At 45.7% G+C, this 22,683-nt stretch overlaps 1 protein-coding gene and 1 long non-coding RNA gene across 2 annotated transcripts; both read left to right on the plus strand.

The window, feature by feature from the left end:
- The first annotated feature begins 705 nt into the window (after positions 1-705).
- On the plus strand, positions 706-5,794 carry LOC140912749 (protocadherin-8). Its single transcript, XM_073348182.2, has 4 exons — positions 706-3,138; positions 3,703-3,770; positions 3,879-4,012; positions 5,090-5,794. The coding sequence occupies exons 1-4, from the start codon at positions 706-708 to the stop codon at positions 5,458-5,460; spliced, it is 3,006 nt and encodes a 1,001-aa protein (XP_073204283.1). The 3' UTR covers positions 5,461-5,794.
- Positions 5,795-14,182: 8,388 nt separating this feature from the next.
- Positions 14,183-21,179, plus strand: LOC140903409 (uncharacterized). Its single transcript, XR_012156249.2, has 3 exons — positions 14,183-14,423; positions 19,904-20,014; positions 20,594-21,179. It is a non-coding gene; the product is annotated as an uncharacterized LOC140903409 (long non-coding RNA).
- The last annotated feature ends 1,504 nt before the right edge of the window (positions 21,180-22,683 follow it).

Consider the following 22,683-nt stretch of genomic DNA (forward strand, 5'->3'; position numbering starts at 1 on the left):
TAAATGCATTTCGAGCATTTATTTATGCTCAAATAAATTGGTTAGTCTCTAAAGTGTCACAAGCCCTCCTTGTCTTTTTGCTAATGTGGGAATTCCTGTCATTATCATTCTTCTTCCTAGCTTCCTCCTACCACGCCACCCCGCTTTACTTCTACGCATATATGCGTTTGGTTTTTTAACATAGTGTTTGTATAAGAACATTCTTAAATGTATTACAGGGAAAAGTCCTCTGCTTTTGTACATCTGGAGAGCAAGTTAGTGGGAAAACTTTAGTCGCCAAGTTTGCTAGAGAACAGAGCAATGTGTTTGCACGTGTAATTGACAGATTGTTCATTTCTTGGGGGAATGTCCCACTGAGTCCATGCAGGGGACACGATGACACTGGTGTCCCTAGGGATCAGAGGATTGGTCAGGGGAGATGCTGATTTGCATATCCTTATCTATATAATCTCTGGGGAAGGGCGCAGAGAGCAAAAAGGCAAGCTGTAGCCTGGGGCACGCAGAGGTACTTAAAGACTCCTGGCATCAATTACACAGCAGAGAGGTTTTGATTGCTGGGATGTGTTTAAAGGGGGGACAGTGATCAGTCCGGGCATTCAGGAGTGGGGGCTTTTGGTCTGTTTCTCATCTGGCCTTTTTAAAGCTTCCACAACACAAAGTGCCAGTGGCTTTTTTTGAGGGCTGCGTGGTAGGATCTCAGGGGTTATGTCTCCTGGTCTCACGTTGTCCAGAGCGGGACTAAGCTCTGTGCTGCTGTGTCTCCTGGTCGCAGGGTGCCTGGGTGAGACGGTCAGGTACCACGCGGACGAGGAAGACGCCCCCGGTACAGTCTTTGGGGTGCTGTCGGACGATTTGCAGTCCAGCTCTGGGGACAGACCCCTCGGCAGTTTCCGCCTGATGGAGCAGTTCAGCAACAGCTCGCTGGTGCGGGTGCGGGAGGGGGACGGGCAGCTGAGCATCGGCGAGGCAGGGATCGACCGGGAGCGGCTGTGCGGCCCGTCCCTCCAGTGCGTCCTGGCTTTCGACGTGGTGAGCCTGTGGCAGGAGCAGTACCGGCTGGTGCACGTGGAGCTGGAGGTGCGGGACATCAACGACAACGCGCCGCGCTTCCCCCAGGCGCACATCCCGCTCGAGGTGTCCGAGAGCGCCGCGCCCGGCACCCGCCTGCCGCTGGAGATCGCCCTGGACCCGGACGTGGGCTCCAACTCCATCCAGAGCTTCCGGCTCTCGCGCAACAGCCACTTCGGCATCGAGGCGCAGACGCGGGCGGACGGCGGGAAAAGCGCCGAGCTGGTGCTGCTGCAGGAGCTGGACCGCGAGACCCAGGCCGCCTACACGCTGGAGCTGGTGGCCCAGGACGGCGGCAGCCCGGCCCGCTCGGGCACGGCCACGGTGAGCGTCCGGGTGCTGGACGCCAACGACAACAGCCCGGCCTTCCCGCAGGGCTCGGTCACGGTGGAGCTGGGCGAGGACGCGCCGCGGGGCGCCCTGCTGCTGGACCTGGAGGCGGCCGACGCCGACGAGGGGCCCAACGGCGAGGTCGTCTACGGCTTCGGCAGCCAGGTGCCGGCCGAGGCGCGGCAGCTCTTCCGGCTGGACCCGCTCTCGGGCCGCCTGACGCTGGAGGGGCCGGTGGATTACGAGCGGCAGCGGACCTACGAGCTGGACGTGCAGGCGCAGGACCGGGGCGCCAGCCCCCTGGCGGCCACGTGCAAAGTCATCGTGCGCCTGGCCGACGTGAACGACAACGCGCCGGGCATCAGCGTCAGCCCCCTGAGCGGCGCCCCCGCCGGCGCCGGGGTGGCCTACGTCAGCGAGGCGGCGGCGCGCGACAGCTTCGTGGCGCTGGTCAGCACCTCGGACAGGGACTCGGGCCCCAACGGGCAGGTGCGCTGCGCCCTCTACGGGCACGAGCACTTCGCGCTGCAGCGCGCCTACGCCGACAGCTACGTGCTCGTCACCGCCGCGCCGCTGGACCGCGAGCGCGTGGCCGAGTACAACCTGACCCTGGTGGCCGAGGACCTGGGCTCGCCGCCCTTCAAGACCGTCCGGCAGTACACGGTGCGCGTGAGCGACGAGAACGACAACGCGCCGCTCTTCTCCAAGCCCGTCTACGAGGTGGCGGTGCTGGAGAACAACCCGCCGGGCGCCTACCTCGCCACCGTGGTGGCCCGCGACCCCGATCTGGGCCGCAACGGGAAGGTGCTTTACCGGCTGCTGGAGACGCGGAGCCCGGGCGGCGGCCCCCGCTCCGGTCTGATCTCCCTGGATCCCCACAGCGGGTCCGTCCACGCCCGGCAGCCGCTGGACTGCGAGGAGCTGCCGCTGGCGGAGGTGGAGCTGGAAGCCTGCGACGGGGGCGCCCCCCAGCTCTGCCAGCGGGCCCGCCTCAGGGTCCGGGTGGTGGACCAGAACGACAACGCCCCGGTCATCACCTCCCCGCCGCTGGCCAACGGCTCCGCCGAGCTGCTGCTGCCCGTCAGCGCCCCCGCCGGGTACCTGATCGCCCGCTTCGCGGCCAGCGACGCGGACCAAGGCGCGAACTCCGAGCTCTCCTACGCCCTCCGGGGCGGCGCCCACCCGCTGGTCGCCCTGAACCGGGACACCGGGGAGCTGGCCCTGCGGAGGAGGCTGCGCGGAGGGGCCTCGGAAGCGGCCTTCCCGCTTGTCGTCGCTGTCCACGACCGCGGGAGGCCGTCGCTGTCCTGCACGGCCGCCGTCCGGCTCATTCCCACGGACACACTCCCCTCTAGCGTGGAGATCGTGGTCGTGCAGCCCTCGGCCGAGGAGCGGCAGCGGCAGCCCCGCCTGGACCCCTCCGTGGTCCTCATCGCTGTGCTGGCCGGGGGCTGCGGCTTGCTGCTGGTCGCTATCATCGCCGTGGCCTCCAGCTGCAGGAGGAGCAAGACTCACTTCCAGCGTGGGCCCGAAGAGCAGGGGGGAGGCCAGGAAGCCGGGCTGCTGAAGGGCTCAGGCTCCCAGGCCTGGAGCTCCTCCCCGGGCCAGGCAGACTTCTGCCAGCTCTCTGTTACCACCGAGTCTGAGAGCCCCAGTGAGACTTCCCAGGCGGAGGACAGCAGCAGAGAGTCCTTGTGTCATTCTGCCCAAGGGAGGAAAGCCAGGAGCAGAGGGTCCCAGGTAAGCACACCTGCTTCCTTTTCAGCGGCTCTGCAATTAATCCATCCTTTCAACTCCCAGGAATCTTTAGTAAGCGCTTGACATAACATCCCATGAGGTCACCTACCCAGTTCAGCTTGATTCATATCTGGACATTTTGGTCATAGAAGAACTAGATCTGTTCGCTTGTAGACATAGTGGTCACTGGATTGGGAGTCTGCAGATCTGGATCTGATTTCTGACTCTGCCACTGGGTTACTGCTTGTATTTCACTTCTCAGTAACTCAGTTTCTCTGTCTGTAGAATAGGAATAAGTGTATGTACCTACTTCTGTAAAGTGCTTTGAGATCTAGAGATGAAAAGGGTTCTATCACAGCTAAATATTATTATAGAGATGTATATGTGTTTTTGTTGATATATAGTGACTATGGCTTATTTCTGTTTGTTGTAATTATTATTTTTCTATTTATTTGATATGTTAGAATCATATTATCCATCCACTTGCAGTAAACCTTGTGCTTAAATTATTGTGTTTATATTGAGAGGTGCAAAAGTATTAACATGGCTATTTCTTCCTTTTGTCAGGGTCAAGTTCTTGTTCCTTTTCATTCCCCATCTCTTTGGCAGGAGCAAGAATCTGCTTCGAGTTTAAGGTAAAGTAGTGTTTTTCTTACATTTAATATTTTTGGACATTTACAGAATTTCACATCCAGGCAGAGTATGGAAAAGACAATACACTAATGGTTTCCTTTTGCTTTCAGCTCCCATTCAACTCCTGATCAGTTTAGTGTGAAAGACAGTGGGAAAGGAGATAGCGAGTTTAATGATAGTGATTCTGATATCAGTGGGGAGGGGTTAAAGAAGCCACCTTCACAGACAGCTGAAAAGCAAGTTGGTAAGTATAAATTTAACTTCAAACTCTTCAGGGCAACACGTATAAAAAGATAGTAAGTTTTTTTAGGCAGAGATCATGGGCCTGAATCACCACTGCATTACTGCGGTGGTGAATCAGTGGAGTTACACAGGCATGCAAATGGAATGCCCAGTGAAGAATCAGGTCTTCTAGCCTTAATTTGCCAAAATGTGACTATGATTTGTGGGTCTTCAATTTTTAGGTGCCTAGCTTAGCACACTTTAAAGGAGTCTGATTTTCAGAAAGTGCTGATTCCACACTTTACGGTGTTTCAAGCTGAGCATCCCAAAACTCAGATACCCAAAATAATTTGTCACTTTTGAAATTTTAGGCCTCTGTCTTTCTATTTTTTCTGTAAAGTGTCTACAACATGTTTGGGCATTTAGCAAATAAAATATATTTACAGTTACATTGCTTATTGTCAAATCCCTTGTGTATCACACTGGTTTTGCTATTACTAAAGCCCTGATCTTGGAAACACTTGAATTCAAATTGGGTTTAAAAAAAAACCAAGGAGTCCTTGTGGTACCTTAGAGACTAACAAATTTATTTGGGCATAAGCTTTCGTGGGCTAGAACCCACTTCATCAGATACATGGAGTGGAAAATACAGAAACAGGTATAAATACCCAGCACATGAAAAGATGGGAGTTGCCTTACCAAGTGGGAGGTCAGTCTAACGAGACAATTCAATTAACAGTAGGATACCAAGGGAGGAAAAATCACTGTTGTGGTGATAATGAGAGTGGCCCATTTCAAACAGTTGACAAGAAAGTGTGAGTAACAGTAGGGGGAAGTGTTTCTTTTTAGGATCCGAGCCTAATTTTAGGACATGATGTTGCTCCCATTGACATGCATGGAAATCTGCCCCTTAACCAAGCACAGAAGTGTGGTTATGTTTTTCTTGATATATAAAACTCTTTTTGTAGAAATAAACACATCTAATTGCATAATGCTGGTGAAAGTAATGGGAATTTGATATTTCTCTCCTGGCAGAACATATTAGATCACTGTATTCCAGAAAAAAAAATATATTGTTAAAACATTACTTCTCTTCCAGGTACTACAGCCAGTACAGATGGATGGACTTACAAGGACACAGAAAGATATTGTAGATTTTATGTCCAACAGTCCCAAACACGCAAAACCATCCCATTGCATTATGAAAATGATTATATGATTGCATATTCTACAACACCAATTTATCAGCCCATCCTTCAGCTCGGGAAGTCCAATTTTCTTCCACAACAGCCAAAGCTGAAAGAGTGTTATCAAGTTAATATTCCTAAAACTGAAAAACTATATGAAAGAGTTCTAAGTGGTGAGCCAGAAATGCCACCAACCACTCTGGCGAGACAGTATAAAGGACTAAATCACCCTCCACAGAACACTTTACTCCCAAACGCCTCTGAAGTAGCAACGTCATTCTGACATAGCAATGTAAAAACATCCAAAACTGTCATAGGAATGGACTAAATATGTTTGTGTTTATGTGTAAATGTTACCAGCTGAGATGTGTAAATGAAATGCCACCAAAAAATCAAATATAACTTTAAATTATGGCAAAAGCAATCAATGTCTAGACAAATCATCCTTCTAAATTTATCCTTTATATTTACCAAAGACTCAAAATTAAAAAAAATCATATTAAAGGACATAGTTACTGCAGCTAAAGAAGGATGGGGGAAGCAAAGATTTGTGTTTTATATTGAAACAATTAATGTAAATAAAAAGTGTAGATCTAGATATACATTTAAAAACTAAATGTATGCCTGTATCTGTTCTGTTTCTTATGAAATACTTATTTCCTGATTTATCAGATAATTCACCTGTTCTATTTGTGTTAGTGGTCAAATAATAAATGCAAATTTAGGCTGCAATCCTGTAACTGGAAAGAGGCAAGCAGAACCCTTGTGTCCATGAGGGAGGATAAAAGCCTTAGGGTATGTCCACAGTACAATTAAAAACCCATAGCTGGCCTATGCCAGCTGACTTGGGGTCATGGGGCTCAGGCTAGTGAGCAATTTAATCGCGGTGTAGATATTCGGGCTTGGATTGGAGCCCGGGCTCTGGCACCCTGCAAGGGGGTGAGGATCCCAGTGCTCAGGCTCTAGCTTGAGCCCAAATGTCTGCACCACAGTTAAACTGCCCTTTAGCCCAAGCCCATGAGCCCAAGTCAGCTGTCATGGGCCAGCTGCAGGTGTCCAATTGCAGTGCAGACAAAGTGTGAGTAAAGGCTATAGTAGTGGGCTCTTAATAAATAATCAGGAACAATATCTATGTTGAAGGACTGAGTAGTTCAGGGTAATGAAGAGCCATTCTAATCTGGTTGGGGATACTGATGTTCAAAAAATCACATTCTCATTGGCTGGCTGGGCCTTTTGGATGATGCCACAGCTGTATCTCAATCCCCGCAGTGCATAATTCGTACCGCGTCACTGATTCACACATAATAATTCCCTACACATATTATATATGTGTGTGTGTGTGTGTGTGTGTAAGAGAGAGTAACACTGATGTGGAGGACAAAGATAATAAGGCTTGGTTGGCCAGTAGGTTCTACCACATTATCAGTGTTAAATGAGATCTTTTGTGAGTAGGGGGATGAAGGGAGGCATTTAGAGATGGGGAGAGAAGAAAGATTTGAAGGGGAAAGTTACACCTAAAACAGATTGCTTTTTCACAAAAGGCCAAAGGGCCATTTCAGCAGCTGTTTGTTACCTTTCAGACATGGTCAGCTCAAGTTCTAGTGAAAAGCAGAATCCCGGTGCTGTTCAGTAAAAATTTTTATTAAAGAGAGTGAGTTAAATTTGGCTTTGGGGCCACAAACTGTTGTTAATAAGGCAGGTTAGCTTCTTGAGAAAATGGAGAGGGGGCAAAGGGTTCCTAATAGCACAGGGAACCTTAAAAATAGAGTTAGAGAAAATAGCATTTATAACTTTTCTCTCATTTCTCATGTTATGTTACTAGGAACTACTTTCATAATTCATAAATTACATCTTAAAAAGTGAAAATAAAAATTCTGAAATGCAAAATGAATGAGCCATATTCTGGCAGCAATAAGCTACTCCAGGGTGTGTGTCAGGAGGCTGTTTTGCTTTGGAGGTTCTTGGGTGACTTACAGCATTTACTCCTGTGACCAAATTGTGCACCCATAGCCTACTAGATTGTAGTCTGTAAGAAGCCTACAATTTTATATCTTATTGCTATATTCACCTCTAACTCATTCTAATCTTTCTCAGTAGAAATGAGTCTTGAACCACAATCATGAATCCAAATTCTGGATCTGAACTTCGTATCTCTGGAATGGGGCAATACAAAAATCATGGGTGCAAACACACACTCCCAAATTTGAGAGTTTGCAATCCAGGCTCGAATCAAAACTTTCCAAAATTTCAGTGTTCAGCTGAGGTGGTTACACTGAGATCACACAGAGCTACATTTGAACTGCATACTTGGCTATACAGAGACCCACACTTGACTAGTGTGGTTTACACTAGCTAGATACTGCCACACTGGCTGCCTGTGGTGTTGGTTCAGGGTAAATGTAGTTACATGGCCTTTCTTGTTACATACCCATGGCCTGTCCTCTGCACCAGCCATTATGAGGTCAGCATGGGGCCCCTTTCAGGGTTAAGTTGTGTGCAAAGCTTTGCATCATGGGAGAATTTCACTCTGTAGGAGCCCAGGAGTATACTTAGTAATGCAGCCACTTGGTGATATATTTTCCTTTTGCACATCCTCCATTTTACATTTCTGCTCTAATTCCAATGACCTAGTCTGGAAATCAGAATATTGATCTCTTATTACAGTAATTCCTGCTCCCAACCAATGAGCCCATGTCAACCATTGTGATTGATCTGGCAGGTTGGGAACTGCCTCTAGTACATCTCTCTGTTTCCAGATAGCTGTACAAGAAAACAAAAGTAGGGACATGAATGAAAAGGCACTGAAATGATGTGTACAAAATCAAGGGGCTGATTCCACCTCCAAATAAATTCTAGCTACCTCTGCTTACCCAAAAGACTCATAGAAACTCTTACAGGACCATTTTCAGAGCTAGGAACATGGAGTACTAGCTAGGCTGAGAAAGAAAATGTTAGTTCATCTACAAAACCAGGCCTGAGGTTGCAGCCCCCACTCAACCCCTCAACTCTGGGTGGTTCTCAGAAATGGGCCCACAGTCATAAAAAGTAACTTTAAAAACAAATAAACCCCTAATTTAAAAAAAAAACCTCCTAGGAGGAGAGACCATTATAATGGCCGCCAGATCTATCCATCTGTAACAGGGCATTTGGCAATCCCCCAGCCCTGCTATCCTGGGTCACTACAAAAACCAGTTAGACTCCCTTATTTTAGTGTCCACTCTGAAGAATATATTCAGGGCACCTCCACCAACACCTGTATAGTACAATACAACAATTCTAATACATATGACCCTATTGCTTTCAGACACTGGGAGGGAAAGGATTCTCTTTCAGTCTAGCTACAGCTAGCCCTAGCCCCCTAACACTTCCTTCTTGCCTTTTATCAAGCTAGTCAGTTGATGAGCCAGTTAGTTCCTTCAATCACCCAGCCTCCCCATCTGATTGGCTAATGCCTCCCTATTTCCTCAATCAGCCAGCACTGGGGAAGATAATTGATGCCACAGTGACTAGAGTGCTCATCAATCTGTTAGGCTTCAGCACCCTGTCACATCCTCACAATAGATTCCCTACTTCCTTACACATTGTGCAGTCAATTGCACCTGTCAAAGTTTGTTCACTGAGGGAAAGAAAAGGTACTATTCTGACTTGGCATAGTTTTGCACCTGCTTTCCTTTCCTTTTGCACATCTGTAAATGACGACGTAAGGTGCAAGGCAGTGCAGACACAGGCCCCTTCCTGCCCAGCATGTCCTGGCTACCCTAACTATAGTATCTGCATGCAGTTGTATGAGGGAGTAGCTTTTGCTTTTCAGGACAGGTCCAGATCTGGTTGGTTTACTGGAGGCAACAGCTGGAATTTAGCATTGAAAACCAAATAGATCATAACGCTAACAAGTCCAGATACATTGTATTATGTTAAATGTATCAAATACATCCTAATTATATGACACATATAATGCATGCAATACATTACCTGCTCAATGCCATGCGTTAGGGAGCTGTGCTGGGATATATGAGATAGGTGCCAGCTACAGCAGTGAGTGGAGAAAATGTGAAGACTGCAGTACCAAGCTGGTTAGTGGGGACACACTGAAGGGTGGTTAGTGGGACTCTGCATTTTTTCAGGTGCAAATGGTTGCGATACTTATCTGTACCATTTGCCCTGGAAATGGTGCACTCCTTTAATGTAAAGGGGCCTTGGAAGTTTAGAGTGAAATCCTGGCCACACTGAAATCAGTAGGAGTTCTGCCATTGACTGCAGTGGGGCTAGGATTTCACCCTTTCTATATTTACTGATATGTATGTATTTTAAGGCCTTCAGTGGTACTCCCCAAATATGTCTTCTTTTGATAGATGAGTGTAAATTTCTGGAATGAAAATATAAGCTACCCAACTGTAAGAATTCTGAAAGAAACAACAAATGGTGGGCACATCAATTTTCTAGTTGCATATCAGACAAGACAGCATTTTTGATTGGAAATAAGTAAGTGGCTAATGTGCTAAGCTAATGTTATGAGTACTGCATTACATCTGGCAAAGTTCAGCTTTGGAAAAATCCAAGGCTGCAGTTCTTTTACAGTACATTTTATTTATTCACACATACACAATAGGAATGAAGTTAAGGGGAGTTCACCTACATATTTACAGTATAACCTCTACAAGAGACTGCCCTTATTAAAGAACCTCATGTCTTCAGACATAGCTCCAAGAGATTCCCAAATGTGTGAATTATAATTGTGCTCCAACTTTGCTGAAAAGATCATTTCCATTAAGCAATTGATTATTCTCAGTCCTTTAAGTGATGTCTCAAGATGGGTTTCACTGTATTGTAATTAGCCAAGAAGGAAGCAAATCACTTTAAAACTTAGTCCATGCCTGTAGTTGCTATTTTGTGATATGCATGAAAATTAATTGCAGTTTAAATTTACTGAACACAAAGTGAAGCTGGTGAGTCACAATTTGCAGTTCATTGAATAAATGTCAGTTATTGATTTTTGTGGTTGAGGACTAGAGAGGTAATGGGATGTTTGCTCTCATTAGAGGTGGCGTAGCACAAGATACCATAAAATGTAATTAGGGGAACATCAATCATTTAAAATATGCAGCAAAGATTAAATATATTGCCATGCACAGAGGAATGAAAGAACTCATTAACAATATAGTCTAATGCGACAGCATGAGAGGGCTTGATTTTCAAAAAAGGAATCTTTCAGTGTATTGAAGATCATAACAGGCTGTTCTTCAAGTTTTAATTGAGGTTCGAATCTAATTTTACTTCTGTTAGGATAGACGAACTTTTATGTACGTGGATTTGTAAAAATTAGTGTTTGTTAACTGTTGATTAGCAGAACTTTTCGCTTTGGCACACTTAAGATCATGCAAATACCTTTTGAACTGTGTATTCAGCTCATCTTTGCCATGTTGCTGTGGTGCAGATATTTGATGGCAGCTTAGTCCAATATATTTTCATGTTCCTTCTGATATCTGACTTGCAGAGAGAGACAGACAGTGAATCAAGACAGTGTGAGAAACTGAGAGGTAGGGATACATCAAGGCTTTGGCTGGCTGTAAGCACACTTCCTTTCAGTCTGCTGGTAAAAAAAACAGGGGACAGCTAAGATCCTAAGTTTCTTTTTATTCTTTCCCTTCAATTTTGCGTGCAATGTGAGATACAGTTTTGGTGGGAGTGGTTCTTGCTCCTCTTTAAAGTACTATTCCAGTCAATGGGCTATTAGAAAAGCTCAAGACTTGGAGGTCTGTAGAAAAGGCTAATTTTAGCTCTTTGTGTAGTGAGAGGATCCAGTTCTTGTGAACTATGAGAATTGTGGCCCTCTGATCGCTTCTTCCTTGCCCACAGAGTCCCTCAAAGGGTCTGTCTTAGGTTGTATTCCTTTATTTATGCTGTCAGGCTGAAGCAACAACTGGGAACTAAAGTCTCCTAGGAGGAGAAACTCTATCAAACGGCTTTATTAATTCTTCCCCTCTTTAAAAGTTGTAGCTGTAAAAGTCACTCACTCAAGGGACCTTTGGATTTTATACACAATACAGTTTTAAAAGCAAGGGTCTGGGAGACAGGCCCTTCTTGTGCTGGGTGCTGAATGGAAGACAAAGGTCTACCATAAAGAGATTCTTTTCTCCTTTCAAAAAAAGAAAAGGAGGACTTGTGGCACCTTAGAGACTAACCAATTTATTAGAGCATAAGCTTTCGTGAGCTCCTTTCAGTAATTATCAGATAGTCCAATCCTTATTGTTTTGCTTAAATGTAGCAAAATTATACAAGCATTCCACCTTGTGTTATAAGCTTTTTTTCTTAGATATTCTTACTTTCTTTTCCCTGGTAAGACCAAAAAAAAAAAAAAAAGGCAGAAACTCTTCTAGAGCTCATATGTGCTATTTTAAGTCTGGGCTCAGAAAGATTTTCTCTTTTCTTTGTTAGTTTCACTTAGATGAACCCAGATAATCTGTATATATAAATCGAGAAATATTGGCAGCTTTCAAGCTTCTTTTCATTCTGAGCCTGACATGGAAATTGTATTGCATTAGGAAGATTTTAAAAGTTATTCTAGAGAGGACTTTTCACCAGTATTTGAGTCTCTGGCAAATCATTTGCTGGATCCCCACATTATAATATCCAGACTACTTAGGATTGCAAATAATAGAAATGTTTTTTCTTTCTCTGAATTGCAGCTCATGCTCCCCAGGCCTCTGGCCCCCATGGCTTTTCTTGCTTAGAGAGCTTTCTTTACCTATATAGTGATCAAAAAGACCAATGATCTGTGGATACAGAGGGACCAGACTCTGTGAATCATTGTCACCTCAATATAAAAAAATAATCTAAATCCCCTCCTGTTCATTGGCCCAGTATGAGGTTGTTCAAGGTAGGGGAAGCCTGCCTTGTGACTTTAAACAACTTTGGGAAACTGGGTCTGAGGCTCCTTTGTGCAGACCAGACCCGCTCAGACAAACCACCAGGAACAAGGGTTTATTCTGTAAAGAACATAGAACAGGATTATAGTGCAGCAGCATCCTCTCTGCTGGCCTGCTACCTGCTCCCAGCTCAGTCAGTGCTGAGACCTCCTGCTGGGGGTGGAGGGTGGGGGGGGGGGCAGGCAGAGGGTACTTCCTGGCAGGAAGTTCTCTCTAGATGCTGCAGTTTGTAGTCCACAACTTGTAGTTCCCAGGGCTGCTGTACACTGGACCTTGGTCTACAGTAGCATCCCTTCCTGTGCATGACTCCTCTGCCATCCAGTAATGCAACATGGCTGTCTTTGTTTCCTTGCTGCCATTACTTCCTTCAGGTGTTTTAGTTATCATTAAACAAAGGGACATTTAATTGTTCCCCCATGGAAGGTGGCTACCATGCCCATCAATTTCAAGAGATTTGTGATTGCCCATAGACCAAAGACACACTTGCTGGGAGCCACGTAGCCTCTAGCATCACAATATTAAATATATACCGATTGCAACTTTGAAATATAACCCGATTGATAATAGGGGAGCCAGAATTCATTATCCTTAACACGTGCAAAGAACTGTTTCTGTGACACCTATGGTGGTATAATGTGAATAATGCAAAAGGTAGCCCGAAGGGTTTCTATCCAGGCAATTAACTACTGAGATCATGTTGGCCGAATGTTTTCATCTGTGTTGCTTTGTTCAACAGTAACTTTAAAGAGTACATAAACAAGTAATATGCACAGTAGAAGAGAAAATTACATATGTACACTCACAAGCCATATTATATGTGCCCCCACTCCTAAAGTTAACAAAGGTCATATCCACATCTTCAGTACAGATTATCTTGAACAGTCAGTGTGAAGAGAACTCCAAAATCATAAGAGAACTGCAAAACCACAAGTCTTTGCCCAGTGAGCCAAAGGATCAGCTCCAGTAGATTAGCCATTGCAGGAAATTGATTGATATATACAAGAGCAAGTCTAACATATTCCATCCTGTAGGTGATATGTACACTGTGGGTGAAATCATCACTTCATTTAAGTAAATTGCAAAATTCCCAATAACATCAATTTTTCATTTTGATTTTTAATTTTTTACAGTTTTTATTAGAGCTGAATTAGGAAAAGATGTTCCCATTCTGCAAAACTGTTTGAGATTTCAAAAAATGTCCCTTCCCATGTCAGAATGAAACTGTGACCTTAGGAAGTTTTCCACAGAACACCAGTGAGTGAGAGAGACAATAGTTGTTAGCTTGGTTATCAGAGCACTTACTGTACTTGATTCCAATCAGGGAGTATGAATTGGGGTTTCCCACATCGCAGGTAGTACCATGACCATCAGACTATTGACTATTTAGGGATAGATAGGTGTGGCACAGAGGACCATTTGTGGCTCACTATTCTGTGTCAGCAGTTCTTGTCAGGCCTGATGTACTTCCTGTACCTAACACACTATTATTATAATCTGTATCTAAAAGGTGTCATAAGACATCACTGGAAAATTAATAACTCACTGATCATTAATATTCTTGCAAAGAGTTATGAATATGTGCTAGAATTATGTCATTAAAATTTGTTTGACAAGAAATAGATAAACCCAGGCTGCCCTAGACAAATGAATGTGTATTTGCTAGTCTGGCAGAGACAATGAAGGTCTGTTTACATATAAAATAAACAAAGCTATCAAGGGAGGGAGGGAGGAGAAGGCAACATGACCTCATCCTAGCAGGAGAGAAAAACTTCATCTGGGCTTTAAAGACAAGGGATCTGAACAAAATGCAAATGACAAATAATTGAACCAACTGATTGCATACAATATTACTGTATTATAAAAGTGTATAGAGTGAGATCTTTTCTGAAAGCTAATGACACCCTGGCGATTAATATCATTGTGAAACGTATGTATTAACACTGCATGAGAAAATATGGATAATTCAGGATATTATGCTTTAAAATCTGTGACCAAACACAGGGAGAAACAGGCATTCTCCCAGACAAGAAGGAAGGCAGCCATCTACCCATCTCCAGTGAAATTAAGCAAAGTGTGACCAAAACAATTCAGGCCCCATTTACATATGAATCAACAAGGGGATGGGAAGTCCACAAGAGGGGAAGAATAGTATGAGGTCATCCTGAGTCTGGGGACAAAACACTGAGTTTTGGAAGGTATGAAGAGAGAGAAGAAGGTGTCTTGGCATCCATCACTGGACAAACACAAGGAACCAGAGCTCTTGCAAGCAAAGAAAGATAGCTCTTTCAACCAAGGGAGTTAAAGTCTCTGGCAATGATTGGTAAGGAAACTACCTAGAACAAAGACTGTAGATTGTTAAATTAGGTATTAGCCACTAGAAAGCATATTTTTTCTTTTGTTTGTGTGTAACCCTTTCTAGCTTATTCCTTCTTCTTGGTATCACTTAACCTCTGTCCTTTTGTTACATTTGTTTTCATTTTTACAATAAACCAATTCAGTGCTGTGGTTGAAGGGAAAGGTGAATTTACCCCACTTAGGTTAATAAGCTGTAAAGTGCTTTTGTCTCTTTAAAGGAGCAAATAAACCTTATTAGTTCTCTGAGTGTTCCAGAAGAGGACTGGATGCTTCTGGGCAGATGTTTTTGGGGAAATTTGGGACTGAGAGTGTGGGGTCACCCTGCAAGTAGTAACCAAGGCTAGTGGGTACCAGGGTGGGGCTGTTGTGCTGTAGGCAGGCTGCTGGGGTCAGAATGCTGAACCAGGGGATTCCCAGGAGACTGCATGCTTGGCTGCTGACTGTTGGTATCCTGGCTGTGATTCACGGCAGCAGATCATTAAGGCACTCAGGCTAACAAGGCAGGTATGAAGAACCTGTATGTGACAATAGGCAGATTTAATTCAGGCATTTCCTAGCTTTTGAGTGTGTGACTTTGTACCTTTAATAATGTTCTTATAATGTCATTTTTGTGTGCAATTTCCTCATTTAAAAACAAACAAAGACATTGGAACCTTTAGATCCACCTCACAGTCTAATGGAGTAATGCAGGGGTGGCCAGCCTGAGCCTTGGAAGCAGCCAGTATTTACCAATGTACATTGACAAAGAGCCACAGTAATATGTCAGCAGCCTCCACATCATCTCCCCTACCTGGCTCCCAGAGCCTCCCACCCACTGGCAGCCCCACCGATCAGCGCCTCCCCCTCCCTCCCCACACCTCCCGATCAGCTGTTTTGTGGCATGCAGGAGGCTCTGGGAGGGTTGGGGGGGAGGAGCGAGGGCACTGCAGACTCAGGGGAGGGGGCGGGAAGGGGTGGAGTGGGGGACAGGGCCTGTGGAAGAGCCAGGGGTTGAGCAGTGAGCACCCCCCGGCACACTGGTGGGTTAGCACCTGTAGCTCCAGCCCCGGAGTAGGTGCCTATACAAGGAGCCGCATATTGACTTCTGAAGAGCCGCATGTGCTCTGGAGTCACAGGTTGGCCACCCCTGGAGTAATGCATAGCAGTAGTAGTTTGTCAGCCTTTATGCAGATCAGCACCAGAGAGGGATGGGACACTTTGTTAGTGTGTTTCACAAATATTTGCTGGCAGCAGAGGAAGGGTGAGATTCAGGGAGCTTGGTTGCATTCCACACTCTGGAGGGGAGCCTGCTCTAGGGGACACGGACCTTTGTGTCTGTTTCCCTGCCAAGCTTGACCTCTTCTGACCCATTCCCTCAAATGTGTCCATGCCCTAATCCTGTCTCTCCCCACCCCACCTGGCTTCTAATAATTTTCTCTACTTATGATTCCTATCCCAGTCCCAATGTCTTTGCCCAACAAATCTGAGTCTCATCCTCTGGACTCCTTGTCCCAGTCCAATCCCAGTCTCCTAGCCCAGCCATTCCCTGTCTTACCCATTCCCAGCTTCTTGTCTCCAGTCTTCTTGCTCAGCCAGTCCAAGGTCCCCCGCTCCTGGCTCCATCTGATCTGTCTCTTTCCCTCACACTGGTTTCCAGTCACCCCCACCCACATACCACATACCCACTGGCTCCCAGACCCAATCTCTCTCCTTAGAGTCCTCATGTAATCTCAGTGTTCCCTTACTCTTTATTCAAGTCCCTTTTCCTAGCCAGTTCCAGTTCTGCTCCTGAATGCCAACAACGTATCAGGTCTGTCTCCTGCTCCTTTCCTCCTCTCTACTGTTTCTCAATCCCAGTGGCCTCACCCAACCAGTCCCACTCTCCCCCCTTTCCAACTTCAGTGTCTGTTTCCCTCTCCCTGCACCATCCACCAGCTCCACTTTCTGCCTGCTCTTCCTCAGGCTCTTGTCCGAATCTGCTCCCTCCCCCTCCCCAATGCATGTCCAGCTCTTGTCCCCTCTGCCTTTGAAGGCAGCTTTCTCCTTCACATTTCCAGGGCCCAGAAGTGGAAGAGGGTCACTGAGAGCACAGGAGAGACCAGCTCCCTGCTCTTAGTTCAGGAGTCCAGACCTGACTCTGGCCCAGCCTACATCAGTCCAGAGCTGCAATTGAAGGGAAAGTCCTACTCAGCCCTGGGCTGAGGCATGCCCAGTGTGGATGGAATCTTTGAGGAATTTAGCTGGTCAAATCTAAGAAGTCTCTATTGAGCATCTGCACACTAATTTTTGAAAGGTTTCAAACTTGATCAACTGCAGGCAGATTTTCACAGGAATGCAAAAGGCACATCCCTGCCAGAAAGACCACCCCTCTGCCAAATTTCAAGTCTCTGCTCCGAAGCACAGGGATGTTAGAGGTTTTCAAAGAAAAGTTTGCCAGAATTTTTTAACATGGGCAAAATACACGTATAAAATATATTTTTCTCTAACCTCGTGGGAAATGTCTGAACTATTTTGGCTGAAATTTTCCAGAATAATTCAGCCTGAAGCAGGCACTTAGCATGGAACATTTCAACTCAAATTGTTAAATTTTGACAAAGTTATAAGCAACTGTAAACAGGGCTATATTATGGAAAGTTTCAGGTAATCTTAATTATAGGGAGTGCTCCCAGCACTGCCTATCGTTTACCTATAATATTTCTATATGTATGTATAACATAAACCTGCACTGTGCTGGTCAGTTAAAAAGGGGATGAGAAATTGTATACACTGATTGGCTAATAAAATTTCTGAGCTGAGGAGGTAATGAATTGAGGTAGTAATTGAACAAGTTCTGAGTGTTGCAATTTTAGCTGAAAACTTACAAGCCTTATCTGCTTAACTATACACATTAAAATAACATTTCATAATTCCAGGAAGACACTAGAGTGTTGGAATTAATCCATGTCAAATTGTGTTGAAAGCACCAGGCAGAATATGTACATTTATTTGAAGGATTCACATGGATGCCCAAGTGAAGCAACTCAGAAGTTCAAAGCTAGCCTTGTAAGAACCTGTGTTGCTCTCCTTTTAATCTTCATTTTAGAAATGTAGGAATATTTTTTTAAAAAACCATTTAGCTAAATAAAGAAAAATAGACAATGTAAGAAAAAGGTCATGAGCCAGCCACCCAGCCTTGGCAGTAAGCCATCACACTACATAGGTGAAAGTGAGAGTCTGAGGGCCATTGAACACTGAATTTCCTAATGTATCAAAATTACAGAGACAACTGTGCTAAATAGCCTTCTTCTGGTACAGTGTGAAAACCTAAAGTGCATTTATTAGCCCTCTCAATCATTTGTTTGGATCCTGTGGTAAGGTGGTCAAGTGGTTACATACTGAGCTGCAGTAGAACGCACATAAGCACACTGGTTGAAGGATCTGAAAGAGATTTATATATACACACACACTATAGGTTGGTTCTGTAATTCTTAATGTCTATTTTCTGCCTTTATATCTAGAATGTTTAAAAAGGGTATCTAAAGATTCTATTCATATGTTAATAAGTACACAAAGAAGCCAAGAAAAGACTAGGAGCTGGTCTAGACTGGGAACTTACATCATTATAGCTACATCTTGCAGGGGGGTGAAAAACCCATATCCCTGAGAGATGAAGCTATGCCGACCTAACCCCTAGCGTAGACAACACTAGGTCAACTGAAGAATTCTTCCATTGACCTAGCTACTACTCCGACAGGAGAACCACCCATCCCCCATCCCCTGTCTGCATAGGTAGTGTCTACATTGAAGCACTACAGTGGCACAGCTGCAGTGCTGTAACCGTACCGCTGTAGCAGTTTAAGTGTAGACATAGCCGAGGAGAAAACAAATTTATCCACTGAATCAAAGATAGAAGGCTACCATTGAATTAAACAATCTCTGACTCTAAAATCAAAACAATAAACAGGTGAAAAGTGATTGGCATGGGTGTGATAATTTAACAGTTTACATTTCTACAAGATCTTGACGATGATAATGGTCTTAACCCTCAAATGCATTTGTGTATTTCATGTATATGTTGTTATGCTGGAAGGTGATAATGGCTGCCAGCAAATGTCTTTGATCTATAGGCAATTACAGACCTAATTCAAGCTGATGGGCAGGCTAGACACCCTTCATTACTCTGGCTAAATGGAAGAAGCAATTAAGCTCCATTATGGAGTAAGACAGCTGAAATAATAGAAGCCACTGCCCAGGACATTGGGCCACATAGGAAGGCCTGAGCAAGAACTAATAAAGGGAGAATTAGAGGGATTTTCCTGGAGACTGATTGCAAATGCAGAGGCTGAGGCACTACTAGGTTGCAGCTATGTTTGCCTGAGTGGGTTCCAGAGTCAGAAAGCAACCACAAAGCCAGAGAAGCAGTCATGGACTCAGGTAGCAGAGCTCTGTGGGGCACAGGACTGGCTGGAAAGGCAGCCTTGGACTTTTTAGCAAGGAAAAGTGCCTCCTGTTATTTGTCCCTACTGTGCTCAGGGAAACAAGATTTTGTGTACATCCTTTGTAGACAAACAGGATTTCATCAGAGAACTACCTGGCTATCATCAATCTCTCCTCGTAATGGAAACTACCCAGTGAGACCCCCGAATACTGGCTAACTGCATGGGCCAGTGAGGCAACAATATAATAGCTAGAACCCATCCATCTTGTCTAATATTTTTTGTATCTGCTGTACAAATATGGAAGATTTTAGCAATTAGATTCCTATATTTGTTTCTTTAAAATATAATGTCTCTCTCTTTGAGCCAGGCTGTTTGCCAATGATCCTGCCTCCCTTTGCATAGCAATGAATCATGGTTTTGTTTAGAACTCTTGAGCCTGACAGAAGAATGACTGACTCATAACACTGAGCCAGACTCACCACTTGCAAGAGTGGGTGCTGTCTTCAATGGAGCTGGGCCTGACTACACAAGGATTATGTGAGAAAGACAACTGAACCTAAAACCATGGTTTTTAAGACTATTTTTACTTTGGCAGAGCTAAAGTCTAACCTTTCATGCAGACTTTGTGTTTAAAACTCTTGTTCAAAGTTGAACTGCTTTCAACTGCTAGTACCAAAATATAACAAGGGAAGCATCTGGCTATAGAGCATAACAGTTGCTTAATCTTAGGATAAGGACTTAGGGTTGTGCTATGTTTTAGGTGATTTTAGTTCCAATTTTTTGCTAGATCCGTACTTTTTTTTCCAAATTATTTTGGGTTTTTGAGTTAGAACTTTTTGTAGGATTGTTGAGATAATGTGCATTCGTTGACCCATGATTGAGAAGACCTGCTCATATCCCCTTAGGGGAGGCTAGTTGTTTGCATAAAGGTACCTCATCAAACACTGTTGGGTAATGCTAGTGGCTTGAGAAAGGGAATGTTCCTTTTTGACTCGCCAAGATGAGGAACCAACAGAGCCAGCCATCATCTTTACAACCCTCTTCACAGGAGGGTTTCCCGACAGCCAGGAACTGTTTCTCAGCCTGGAGCTGGAGCCAGTACCCCCCAAACCCACCCAAGGCTGCCTCCCGGACCCGCCAGGTGGAGAAGGGTCCTCTGGTGAGTGTACCTTTTAAAATATTATACATAGTTTAAAAGCAAGCATGTTTAATGATTAATTTGCCCTGGCATTTGTGGCTCTCCTGGATATATTCCCAAAGCCTTTGCAAAAGGTTTCTGGGGAGGGCAGCCTTATTCTGTCCACCATGGTAGGACACTTTTCCACGCCAGGCCAGTAGCACATAGTCGGGAATCATTGCAGAACAAAGTATTGCAGCGTATGTTTGCTGGTGTTCAAACAAGATCCGTTCTTTATCTCTCTGTGTTATCCTCAAGAGAGTGATGTCATTCATGGTCACCTGGTTGAAATAGAGTGCTTTTCTTAAGGGGACATTCAGAGGTGCCTGTTCCTGCTGGGCTGTTTGCCTGTGGCTGAACAGAAAATGTTCCCTGCTGTTAGCCACATGGTGGGGTGAGGGGCTAGCCATGCGGTGGGGGGAGGCAAAATGCGATCTTGTAACGAAAGCACACGTGCTATGTATGTAATGTTAACAGCCAGGTTTATCGTGAAAGAGCGTACCCATTGTTCTATAAAATGTGTCTCTTTAAATACCACTGTCCCTTTTTTTTCTCCACCAGCTGCATGTGTTTCAAGGATCACAGGATCTTCTCCTTCCCCGAGGCTAGCGAAGATTAGAAGGCGAAAAAAACGCACTCGTGATGAAATGTTCTCTGACCTCATGCTGTCCTCCTGCACTGACAGAGCACAGAGGAATGCATGGAGGCAGACAATGTCAGAGTGCAGGAAAGCACAAAATGAACGCGAAGAAAGGTGGCGGGCTGAAGATGGTAGGTGGTGGCAGCATGATGAAAGGAGGCAGGATTCAATGCTGAGGCTGATGGAGGATCAAACTAATATGGTCCAACGTATGGTTGAGCTGCAGGAAAGGCAGCAGGAGCACAGACCGCTGCTACAACCCCTGTGTAACCAACCATACTACTCCCCAAGTTCCATAGCCTCCTCACCCAGACGCCCAAGAATGCGGTGGGGGGGCCTCTAGGCACCCAAGCACCCCACTCCAGAGGATTGCCCAAGCAACAGAAGGCTGGCATTCAATAAGTTTTAAAGTTCTGTGTGGCCTTGTCCTTTCCTCCTCCACTACCCCACCCAGTGCTTCCCTCCTCCACCACCCCTCCTGGGCTATCTTGGCAGTTATCTCCCTATTTGTGTGATGAATGAATAAAGAATGCATGAATGTGAAGCAACAATGATTTTATTGCCTCTGCAAGCGGTGATCGATGGGGCGAGGGGAGGGTGGTTAGCTTACAGGGAAGTAGAGTGAACCAGGGCGGGGGGGGGGGGGTTCATCAAGGAGAAACAAACAGAATTTTCACACCGTAGCCTGTCCAGTCATGAAACTGGTTTTCAAAGCCTCTCTGATGCGCACCGTGCCCTGCTGTGCTCTTCTAATCACCCTGGTGTCTGGCTGCACGTAACCAGCAGCCAGGAGATTTGCCTCAACCTCCCACCCCACCATAAAAGTCTCCCCTTACTCTCACAGATATTGTGGAGCGCACAGCAAGCAGTAATAACAATGGGAATATTGGTTTCGCTGAGGTCTAAGCGAGTCAGTAAACTGCACCAGTGCGCCTTTAAATGTCCAAATGCACATTCTACCACCATTCTGCACTTGCTCAGCCCGTAGTTGAACAGCTCCTGACTACTGTCCAGGCTGCCTGTGTACGGCTTCATGAGCCAGGGCATTAAGGGGTAGGCTGGGTCCCCAAGGATAATTATAAGCATTTCAACATCCCCAACAGTTATTTTCTGGTTTGGGAAGAAAGTCCTTTCCTGCAGCTTTTGAAACAGACCAGAATTCCTGAAGATGTGAGTGTCTGTGCAACTGCAGCTCGAGTGCCTCTTTTTCCTTTCCCTGGCCTGGTGTTGCAGGGATGGAAAGGGGAAGGGGTGGGAGCAGAGAATAGATTGATCCATGTTTCACAGAAGGTGAGGCGAGAGGAGGGAGTGGAGCTGCTCTCTCTTTTCTCTCTTCTTACTCCCCTATCTAACACTCCTCTAGCTCCCAAAGGTGTGTGAGGGAGAGCTTTGCCTGCCCACTTCCTGGTCCCAATAGGGCAGATGGCCCAGATTAACTGTTCTTCCTCAGGAGGTGGGGAAGTGGGAAGGCCACTAATCAGAAGAGGTTTTAGCAGATCTGAAATTCATGTGATGGGTGCTGCTTCTCCTGTTATTGTAAGACTGGTGCCACCAGGGGCCAAAAGTGCACCACTCACAATGAGATAGTGAGACTTGGTAACACTGGGATATGGCTGGTCAACACAAACAGTAAAAATGTCTGATGTTCCTGGGTTGTGATGGGGTGTTTGCCCCACATTTTCCCAGAAGGGGTTAATGTGGAGTGAGAAGGGAGCTAATTAACCCAATAGGTCACAGCAGAGGAGAACCAGCTGGCTAAGTAATCCCCTGACTGAGCGAGGGAGCTCAGCTGAGCAGGGGTGAGCTAGGCTGGATTTATAAAGGCAGGACATAGCCAGCAGAGCTAGCTGGCTGCTGGGAAATAGGCTACAGTTACTCCCTGGGAGGAGAGAGTTGTGATACTGGCAAACCTAGGCAAGGGGGGAGCCAGAAGGTAAGGAAAGGGCTCAGGAAAAAGCAGTAAGGGCCAGGAGGGAACAGACCTTTGCTGATGACTAGAGGGTCCCCGAGC

This window comes from Lepidochelys kempii, chromosome 1 (genome assembly GCF_965140285.1).
Source record: "Lepidochelys kempii isolate rLepKem1 chromosome 1, rLepKem1.hap1, whole genome shotgun sequence".
Taxonomy (NCBI): Eukaryota; Metazoa; Chordata; order Testudines; family Cheloniidae; genus Lepidochelys; species Lepidochelys kempii.

What these genes read in the sequence shown, in the direction of transcription:
- LOC140912749 (XM_073348182.2), top strand. Translation starts at nt 706, where the DNA reads ATGTCTCCTGGTCTCACGTTGTCCAGAGCGGGACTAAGCTCTGTGCTG. An exon ending in GAATCTGCTTCGAGTTTAAG is followed by an intron (nt 3,771 to 3,878) that starts GTAAAGTAGTGT and finishes TTTTGCTTTCAG; the next exon opens with CTCCCATTCAACTCCTGATC. An exon ending in GACAGCTGAAAAGCAAGTTG is followed by an intron (nt 4,013 to 5,089) that starts GTAAGTATAAAT and finishes CTTCTCTTCCAG; the next exon opens with GTACTACAGCCAGTACAGAT.